General features: G+C 66.5%; 1 protein-coding gene across 1 annotated transcript; it reads right to left on the reverse strand.

Annotated features, from left to right (window-relative positions):
- Nucleotides 1-95: 95 nt before the first annotated feature.
- On the reverse strand, nucleotides 96-9,580 carry USP43 (ubiquitin specific peptidase 43; the record flags this gene model as incomplete). Its single annotated transcript, XM_079323147.1, is given in 16 exon segments — nucleotides 96-881; nucleotides 954-1,064; nucleotides 1,276-1,410; nucleotides 1,670-2,018; nucleotides 2,153-2,282; nucleotides 2,360-2,437; nucleotides 2,781-2,884; nucleotides 3,037-3,148; nucleotides 3,242-3,404; nucleotides 3,832-3,955; nucleotides 4,024-4,159; nucleotides 4,376-4,468; nucleotides 5,804-5,904; nucleotides 7,903-8,043; nucleotides 9,048-9,485; nucleotides 9,488-9,580. Coding segments are annotated over 16 exon segments (2,757 nt in total). The 3' UTR covers nucleotides 96-432.
- Nucleotides 9,581-10,269: the final 689 nt, after the last annotated feature.

Below are 10,269 nucleotides of genomic sequence, written 5' to 3' on the forward strand. Positions count from 1 at the left end.
ATACTCTGGTGCTGCAGAGCTGGGGACCCTGCACCCACCTGCCCTGTTTGGGATGGCCCCGCACTGGGAGACACCCGGGTTCAGAGCCACATGTCGGGATGAGCCCAGGTCTGAAAACCCCAGCTAGGGATGGTCCTGGTTTGGAATGCTTCTGGATGAGGATCTGTGGTGCCCTGGCTCAGGCAGGAGCCCCCATGTCAGGATTCCATTTGGGAGCCTCTGGGTCAGTACACCCTGGCTTGGTTTCCTCCCGGCTCAGAAGTCCCTGGGTTGGGAGCCCCCAGAACGAGATGCCCCGGCTGGGATGTTCCTGGTTTTGGATGCCTCTAGTTCAGGCACCCTTGTGGTGGGACACCCCCACTCGGGGAGCTCCCCGATGCGTTCAGGACCTGCTGTACAGCTGCTGGGGGGTGCTGGCCCCCCATCCATGGCTCAGAAGCTGGACTCGGGCACGGCCGCCGGGCGCAGGGGCCCGGGGGGCTGCCGGCCCCGCTGCAGGGTGGCCGTGGGGGGACCCCGGGCGGCCAGGGGCGGCCCCCCCGCGCCCCTGCCCAGCGAGGCGGACCTGCGCAGCCCACCCTCGGGCCGGGGGGGGAGGCTGGCCGAGCTCCGCGACCGCCCCAACGCCGAGGGGCCGGGAGGGCAACGGCCCGGGGGTACACCCGTGTCCACCTGCGGCATCGCGGCCTCGGGGCTGCCGGGGCCCGGGGGCAGCCGGCGAGGAGTCCCCTCGGCGCTGGCGGCCCGGCGGAGCCGTCGTGGGGGGCGGAGAGGACCCAGCTCCCCATGCTCCGGGGGCCCGGAGGGGGCGGTGCGGACGCTGAGGCTGCGCCCGTGCAGCCCCTGCAGACCCCGCACTGGGGGCCGCGCCTCGAACCCGCCTGCGGGGGAACCACGGTCAGGGTGGGCGGGGGGCGCGGGGGGGACCGCGAGCTGAGCATCCTGAGCCTCACCGTTCTCCGGGGCGGCCACAGAGTCCGAAGGGTCGGGGTCGGTGCGAGGGTCGGCGCGGGGCTCGGAGGCGGCCAGGCGGAACACCCAGTGGCCTGCAGCAGCGGCGGAGCCTGCGGGGAGCGGCGGGCGTGGGCCGGGGGCGGCACGCGGGTGGGTGGGGTGTGTGCACAGCCGTAGGGAAGGTACAGCAGGTCTGTGTGCACGCGTGTGCGGCGGGCAGAGAAAGGTGTGTGCGCACAGGTGTGGGTCACCCGTAGGGCTGTGTGTGCCCACGCGGCTGTGCCCCGCGGCACAGTGTCGGGGTGCGGTGGGCAGGCTCACCGGAGCCGGCGGCGCGGCGGCGCTGGTAGAACAGGATGTAGGCGCTGCGGGTGCTCACCTCGGCCTCGCGCACCCCCTCCACCCGGCTGTCGTCGTAGCTGTACCAGCGCCCGTCCAGGGCGTTGCAACAGAACGCTGGGGGCAAGGGGGCACGGTTGAGGGGGCACGGGGTCTCTTCTGTCCCGGGATGCCCCGAGCCCCGGGGTGCAGGGGGACCAGGAGCGCTATGGTGCAGGGACACACTGGGGCAACGGGATGGTGCCGGGGGCACGTCCCGGTGCCCTGCCTGCCCTGGGGTGGCTGCAATGCCATCCTGCGTGTTCCCTGCACTCCAGCTCCCCTCTGCCCTGCCCTGCCCCACGGCACATGCCCCCGGCCCAGCGTCCCCACTCACCGGTGTAGTGGCCGCCCTGCATGCTGCCGTGGTGGTTGCAGACAGCGTACAGGTCGTACAGCTGCTCGCGGGGGCAGCCCGGGGGCAGGCGCAGGGAGGGCTGCCAGGGCGCCCAGCGCCCCAGGAGCTGCCCCCCGGGCTGGCCCCGCTGTGCCACGTGCGGGGCCATGTCCAGCCCCCGCAGCGGGAACCTCACCAGTGTGGTGAGCTTGTGCCGCTGCTCGGCCACCTGCCGGAAGCGCTTCAGGTGGATGATGAGGATCTCGGGCAGCGTCCACAGGCTGAGCTTCACCGTGCCCTGCTGGGGCACCTTGCAGTGCGGGCAGCGCCAGGCATCGTCTGGGGCCAGCTGGGGACACCACGTCATGGCCACCTCCCTCCCTGTCACCCTCCCACCTCCACAGGCATGCCCAGCACCACAAGCACCAACAGCCCCTGTGCCAGGGGTGGGCAGGGCGTGGGCAGTGCCCGGGGTGCCCGTACCTGTTCCTCCTTGGTGTAGAGCTGGAAGCACTCGTCCAGCGTGCAGCTGTGCTGCTGCCCGTGCACCTGCTGCTGCCACCGCACACTCTCTGCGTCCTGCACCACCTCCTCCTGGATGCTTCCAAACAGCCTTGGGGAGGGACATGTCACCAGCGAGGGTGACTCGAGTGCCGAGGTGTCCCCCCAGCCCGGGCACAGGGGACTCACCGCTCTTTGGTGCTCATGTCCCACTCCACCGTCAGCCTCACGTGGGGAGGGCCCCCAGTCCCACTTAGCTGCAGGGCCCTGAGGGGAGGATAGGGTGAGAAGGCCCCAGAACCCCTGTCCCCATGGGAAGACCTCCTTGCCAGCCTGTGGTGGCAGGTAGGGACAACCACCACTTCCCAAAGTGGGAGCACTGAGCTGGGGACCCCGTGCTGGGGGAGCAGAGTCACCATCACTGTGGCTATCCAAGGTGTCACCACGGGCTACCCATGGTGACACTGGCCAGCCACAGAAGACCTTTGGCCACCCATAGTGACAGCACAGCAATGCACAGGGACACTGTGCCCACTCATGGTGATGCCACTGTCCACCCCCAGGGTTGAGGGGACATCCTGGGATCAGTCCAGTCCCTGCAGCCCCTTACCTGTCGACGGCAGGGTGGCAGAGGGGACGAGGATCCTGAGGGGACAGGTAGGTGCAGGGGGCCGAGCCGCCTGCCAGGCGGATCCGGAAAAGGGTTCCTGTGCCCTGTGGGAGGAGAGGGGACTGTGGGGCCACCAGGGGACAGGGATCCCCTGCCCAGCAGCACAACCTGGACAAGCCAGGCCTCGGGACACGAGACAAAAACAGCCCCCAAATTCTGATGGCTTAGAAGGGACAGCGTTGTTCCCTGGGCTCACCTGAGACCGGACGTCTCCCCGCAGGACCCCCCTCAGCTGGGCCAGGATGTTCTGCTGGAGCTGCTCCCAGGAGACGCTGCGCTCCTCCTGCAGCACCAGCGGCGGCCCGAACCTGGGGGCAGGCAGCAGGGACACGGGGCTGGCTGCCACACGGGTAGGGCAGGGCAGGACAGGCAGTGACAGGTGACAGGCAGGTGACAGGTACCTGGTGAGCTGCGGCCCCGTGCCCGCCGTGTTGCAGAGCAGCAGCAGGATGCGGCTGCCGGGTGCGCGGTGCAGGCAGTCGGAGGAGCGGGCGGTGCAGGGCAGCAGGCGCGGCCCCTCCGGCCGCGGCACTGCGGGGGACGTGGGGAGGCTGCGGGGACACCCTGCGGAGCGGGGAAATGAGGGGCTCTCGTTAGCGCGGGGTTAATTAGTGCCATGGCCCTGCCCACCGCCACCCTTCCCACCAATCCCAGCAGAGAGGACACAGCTCCCACCAGTCCCAGCAGAGACTGCCTCCCCAGTCCTGGCGGCATGCAGCTGCCTCTGACCAATCACAGCAAAGAGGACCCGCTGCCCCACCAACCCAAATGAGGGGATCCACTGCCCCGCCAACCCCAAGGAAGGGATCCACTGCCCTGCCAACCCCAATGAGGGGATCCACTGCCCTGCCAACCCCAATAAGGGATCCACGGCTCCCCGCCAGTCCCGGGCAGTTTCCGCCCCCCGCCAATCGCAGCGCAGCCCGGGCGCTCGCAGCCAATCCGCGCGGGGCGGGCCGCAGTCGCAGCCAATCAGAGCGAGGGGCGGTACCTGCGCGGCGGGCGGGCGGCGGCTGGAAGGCGTAGACGGGCGCGGCCTCTCCGGCCGCCCGCAGCGCCTCGGGGTCGGAGAGCGAGCGCAGGAAGCCCCGCGGGGACACCTCGGCCAGGATCACCTGCGGGACGGAGCCGCGCCTCAGCACCCCGCGGACCGCGCCGCGCCCCGCCCGCCGCGCCCCGTTACCTGCTCCGGGGGGATGCGGCCCTCCCGCGCCACCATGGCCCGCAGGTCCGCCACGGTGCCCAGCAGCGGCACGGCCAGGCCCACCCGCACGAAGCGCCAGCGCTCGCACTGCAGCACCAGCGTGACGTTCAGAGCCCTGGCGACAGCGCGGGGACACGGCTCAGCCGCGGCGGCGCCGGGGGATCCCCGTGCCTGCGCCGCAGGTCAGATGGCCACACCCAATGGACACGGCTCCTGGGGCTGTCACCTGTCCCCTGCGTGCCGCCACCTCCCACCATCATTATTCACCCCCAAATATGCAAATTGTTGTGGCTGGAGATGCCGTCCCGCCGGGGGGTAAATGTGGGCTCACCTGGTCTGGCGCAGCGGGATGGGCAGGGAGATGCACAGAAAGGGGTCGAAGGTGTTGCTCTGCTTCAGGCAGTGAGGGCACGTTAGGGACGACCTGGGAAATGGATAGGGAGGGTCACCAGAGCGAGCACGGCCCCCCGAGTGCCACCCTGGGTCTGCAGTGCATCCCAGACACCACATCCCAAACTCATCATCTCGGGTGCCACATCCCAAATCCATCATCCCAGCTGCCACAGCTCGGGTACTGCTCCCTGGGCACCACATCCCCCTGGGCTCAGGTGGCTGTGGCATCACAGGGGATTTCCATTACCTTCTGCCAGAGTGGGGCCCCCAGACTGCTCCTGCCTGCCCAACCCAAGGTCTGTTCAGTCTGACCCAGAGAGGGGCTACTGCAGTGCTGGGGAAGCCAGGATGAGATGGCAGGATTGGGAGTCTCCCACCCCCATTCCTCATTGTGACCTCCAAGCCCTCCCGAGTCCTGCTCCCCCTGCCAAGGGCTGGCAGACCCTGGGGCAGCTCCTGGAGGTTTTAAGGTGACCCCAGTGGGGAATAGGACCCCCCCCCCCAAGCAGCAGGGCCATGGCTGGGCAGAGGGAGGAGCAGCGATGGACAGCAGGAGGACATCTGCCTGTTACTGACCCCAGGGTGTCCCTGGGGAGCCACTGCTGGTCCCCTGCCCACCCTGCCACCAACGGCCACCTACCGCTGATTCTTCTTAATTCTGTTTTTTTTGTTTTGTTTGGTGGGGTTTTTTTCCCCCTGCCTTTTTGTTCAACAAAAAAGGGAAAAAATAAATTAAATTCCAAAGCAAAATCCTGAGTCTTCGTCATTTGTCACCTTGAAGAACCACTGAGGTCCCTGGGAAACAGCCACACAAATTAATAAATCCTTTAGTGCACATACGGCTCTGGCACGTGGAACAGGGATAATTAAAGTGCCTTTTTTCATGTATAGGACGAGGGATTAATTGAGAGAGGAGGAAAGGCTTGTGATGCCAGATGTGTCCCCTGCTGCCTGCAGTGCAATGGCTTGGGGCAGGGTGGGCTGAGCATCCCACAAGTCCCAGCCAGATGAATGTGTGGGGTATCCCATAGAGGGGCACCCTCGTGCTGGAGTGCTGGGACTGTCCTGAATCCTGTGACAGGAGCACAGCATGGTTTGGGTTGTGAGGGACCTTCAAAGAGCACCGTGTCCAGCCCCCTGCCATGGGCAGGGACACTGCCACTGGACCAGGTCACTCCAAGCCCCGTCCAGCCTGGCCTTGGACACGTTCAGGTGCTTGTAGGGTAAGGAGCTCCCATGACTGAGATAGGTGGGATGGAGGGATGGAGACCCTCCCCATTTCATCCCTTCCCATGGCTCACAATACCCACCCAGGGCTCACAGAAGGGCAAAGCCCCCTGTGGGCAGGATTTGTCCCCCCACTGACCTGTACTGGGCCTCGAAGTGGCTCTGCACGAAGCTCTGCCCATGGGGGTGCTGGGTGCCTGGGGGGGACCTGCTGGCACTGCTGCTCCTGTCCTTGCTAGGCTGCAGGGGTAAGAGACAAGCGGTGAGTGAGGTGACAGGAAGAGGGACAAGCCCAGCTTTGGTATCCCTATGACACGAGGATGGCCCAAAGGTGATGCCAAAGAGACTCTGGCACCTGCCTGCCTGGCACTGCTGTGCCCTCCAGGCTGCTCCAGGGGAACCTTTGGGATACGTCCCATACCCCAGCCAGCCTGGGGAACAAAGGGTTAATGAAGCATCTGCATGGTGAGAGTCCCCCCAAGGCAGCCCCAATGTCCAGAGCTCCAGGACACCAAGGAGCTGGAGCTGGGAATGCATTTGAGCAGGGAGAAACACTCCTGGAGGGGATCCTGGGTAAGTGGCATCTCCCTGCCTGCCCGCTGCCCTGGGACCTGCCAGGAGCCCCCATGCCCATGCTGGGGACAGCAGCTTCATCCCTGGAGCCTGAGGGAAGAAACGCTGCAGAAAGGAGTGTCAGTAAAAAAATACTGGGCTGTTTTGGGGTGAGACTGTGACTTTCTGGTGTCTCGATTAGTAAGATTGAAAATCACTGAGATTTTGGCCAGAAGGTGGATTTTCCTCAATGCCATCTGCTGGCACCAGGTCCTGCTGAGCCTGACGTGTCCTTACAGTCTGCCTGGCACTGGGGTCCATCTGGTGTGGCTGAAAGGGGACCTGGACAGTGTCTGTGCCCTGCAGGGCCCCCAAAATTCCCCAAGAATCAAAGGGAATGCCTCCTCCTCCAGCCCTCCTAGCAGCCAAGGCTTGGTCCCCACTTTGGTCCTTTCTCCTACTCACCAGCTCCAGACACTTCCCAGGCATTTATTGAGAGTCACACCCCTGCCAGTTGTCCCTCCTCAGGGACAGAGGTGTGTGGGTGCCACTCAGGTGGCTTTGCCAAAAGGGGTCAAAACTGGGGGATGCCAGGCAAAACCACAGATGCTGAAGGGCACACAAAGGGCCCCATCCCCAGAGCCAGGGAGGTGACTCAGGCATTGCTGTGGCACCACCTCCAGGTGGCACAGCCGTGGCACAGCACAGCTCATGGCACTGACATTTAAGGGGAACTGCCAGGCTCTCCCAAAAATCCTGGGCCATTCAAATGCCTCCCAGGAAAGCTGGCACAGCTGTGGACAGCTCAGCTCAGATGGCTGCAGGACCCTGGCCAGGCAGGGCAGCCTCTCCAGAGGCTCTGGAGATGGAAAGCACAGCCGAGCTCCCCATGTGGGACAGAGCTGTGTGGAAGGCTGGGCAGGGTCTGCCCAGGACTCCAACCTGCACCCTTGGCACAGCCACAACACCTCAAGCTGGGCACAGGGAGGAGGGAGCTGCTCCCAGGCTCCCTCTACCCAAGGGTGGGAGTCACCCCAAAGCAGGGACAGCACCCTGCTGGGCCGGGTGTCACCCCAAAGCAGGGACAGCCCACTGCTGGGCTGGGTGTCACCCCCAGAATGAGGATAGTACACTGCTGGGCCGGGTGTCACCCCCAGAGTGGGGACAGCACACTGCTGGGATGAGCTCATGTGTCAAATGCCAACAGCTCAAATCCATCCTCTACAACAGGCAGCACCCGGCAGGCAGCAGCAGGCGGGGAAGGAGCAGGCAGGACGCAGGAGGAGGCAGAGAGGAGGCAGGGAGGGCCAGGGCAATGCCTGAGCGCAGATGGATTGAGGAAGACTTAATTACTCATTTTGCCAGCAGCAAAGCCGCTGAGCTATAATTACAGCGGGTTTAGCTGGAGGTAGGGAGGAATGAGGGGATTGTATCTCCTCCTCACCAAGTACCAGGGTGCTCAGCTGGATGGGCTCCTGCCGACACCCCGCTCTCCCAGCGCCCAAGCCCTGCCCAGCCCCGCAGCACTCGGTTCTCACCATCCTTTCACCCACGCATCGACCAGACCGCAGCATCCCTATCCCCCACCGGCGCGGGGCCAAATCCACCGCACTGCCTCTCAGCACATCCCGGCGTCACTGGTCCCAGACTCGGCCCGAACGCCTCCCCTCCCAGGGGGCGACCCACCTGCGTGGTGCCGCGGCTCTGCTGGGCGGGGGAGGCGGCGCCCAGGTCCTCGTGCATTCGGTCTAGCAGCCAGAGCAGGAACTCGAGCGCATCGTGCTGAGCGTTGCCCCGGAACTGCGAGCTGTGCTTGGAGACGATGTTCTGCAAGACATGGACGGGGTGGACGCTGATGAACGGGTTCTTCCTCAGCACTCAGCCCAAACCATCCTTGGTCCATCCCTGCAACAGCCTCTGCCCTCGTCCTGCCTCTGCAGGGACATCATGGCCACCCCAGGGCCAGTAGAACAGTGGGGCCACCAAGCACACGTAGGTGAGACACAGGTTCTGTGGTGTCCCAGCTTCCAGCGGCCAGGAAGGGACACAGAGAAACCAATGAAGTCCATATGGGCAAGTTCAGCTACGAGGACCCTCAGGTCCCACCTGCCCCTTGCACTTCGATAGCATCAACTCGGTGTAGCCCATCCCAGGGCAGGGCTCGGCTTCCCGGGAGCTCTCCCGGGCACTTTGCAAAGTTCAATGGCAGCTACAGTTTATTGGCAGTCCCGAGGAAATGTCACTCGGGCGAGGGACACGTGTCCCCGATCATGGGAGCTGCCGTGCCAGGCTGGACATGCTGTGATGCCCCTGACACCCTGCCTCAGGCGTGAGCCTGGCAGAGGTGTGACATACGCTCAGGGACAGAGCCTGAGGCCACTGAATTTGGCTCCTGGGACAATATCCTGCCTTACCCATGATCGCAGCCAGCACCAGCTCACCCTCAGGACTCTGTGGCATGGCCAGGGCTGGTAGCTCACCCACCCGCAGGAGCTCAGGGACAGTAGGGAGCTGACAGTAACAGGGCTGGGGGTGTCTGGCAGGGCAGGGTCCGTGGGAAGGATGTGGCAGGGTAGCAGGTGCTGGGAAGGGCGTCAGTGGGCTCCGGGGGGGGGGGGGGGGGGCTCGGAAGGGTGTCAGTGGGTTCCGAGGGGGGGGGCTCGGAAGGGGGTCACTGGGTTCCGAGGGTGGGGGGGCGAGGGGGAGCTGTGAGCGGGGTGTGCCGGGTGATGGGTGCTATGAGCCGGTGTGCCGCTGCGAGCTGGGGATGCCGCTCCAGGCGGGGGTCACCTGGGGCCGCGCGGGGGCTGCGGGGCGGGGCCGCTCGGTACCTTGAACTCGGCGGAGAGCTGCGGGGTGTAGTCGCGGGTCCAGAGGGCGCGGACCAGGGCCGCCAGCCGGTGCGTGACCTCGCCGCGGGCGCGGTACCGGCCCAGCGCCAGGCGCTCGGCCAGCGGCGCCGTGTTGCTCAGGCACTGCACCACGGCGTTCATGAAGCAGGTGTTGCCGTGGTTCCGCAGCCCCTGCGCTCCCGGCGGCCGGTCCCCGGCGGCCCCTCCCGCATCGCCCCCTGCTGCCGCCACCGCCGCCGGGGCCGCCCCACCGAGCCGCCGCCGCGACTCCCCCCGGAACCCGCCCTCGTCATCCTCGGGAGCGGCGCGGCGCCCCCCGCGCCCCCCGGCCAGGCGCGCCCAGGTGCGGAGCAGCCGCCCGGCCAGGCTGCCCAGCGAGCGCAGCGCCCGCCGCCGCCTCCCGCCCCCCGCCCGCGGCCGCCCGCCGGGCTCGCCCCGCTGCCCCCTGCCCGGCGCCGCCGCCCGGGGCCACCGCCCTGCCCCAGCCCCGGCCCCGGCCCCGCCGCGCTCATGGCCGCGAGCGGCCGCCCTCCTGCCCCTGCCCCGGCCCCGCCGGCCCCGGCCCCGCCGCGGCGCGCATGGCCCCGGGTAGGCGCTGGGCGCCGCCGGTGCCGGTGCGGGGCCCGGAGGGGCCGGGCGGGAGGTTTTGTGCGCGGCCGGCTCCTCCCCCGGCCGGGCTGGCTCGGGAGAGGGAGACGGAAGGAGGAGGAAGAGGGAGTGTAGCGAAGGAGGAGGGGGGAGCGGGGAGCGGGGAAGTGCCGATGGCACGGGCGGCAGTGCCCCGCCTGCCCCGGTGTCCCCAGCATCACCCGGCTGACCCAGCCATCCACGCCCAGTTATCACCCGGGGTGAGCCATCCCTCTGTCCCAACACCACCCCGGAGTGCCCCAGCCCACCCTCAGCATCACCAGGGCCGAACCACCTCCAGGGCCCCGCGGCTTTCCCGGCAGTCACATCCCTGCTCCACGGGTGCTGCCCTGCTGCCCTCAGCATCACCTCAGAGTGTCACAGCGCCACTGTGAGATGCCCAAATTCTGCCACCTCTGGGCACTCTGAGCTGGAATAATGGTTACCTCTTCACCCTCCACATTGAGATTTGAGAACATCATGACAGTTCTTCACACGGTCACAAAATGAGAGTTTCCAACCCAGTGCTGGCAGAATCCAGAGCCTTTGGCCATCTCCTGCCCTCCCCACACTG

This window comes from Erithacus rubecula (assembly GCF_903797595.1).
Source record: "Erithacus rubecula genome assembly, chromosome: 20".
Classification (NCBI taxonomy): domain Eukaryota; kingdom Metazoa; phylum Chordata; class Aves; order Passeriformes; family Muscicapidae; genus Erithacus; species Erithacus rubecula.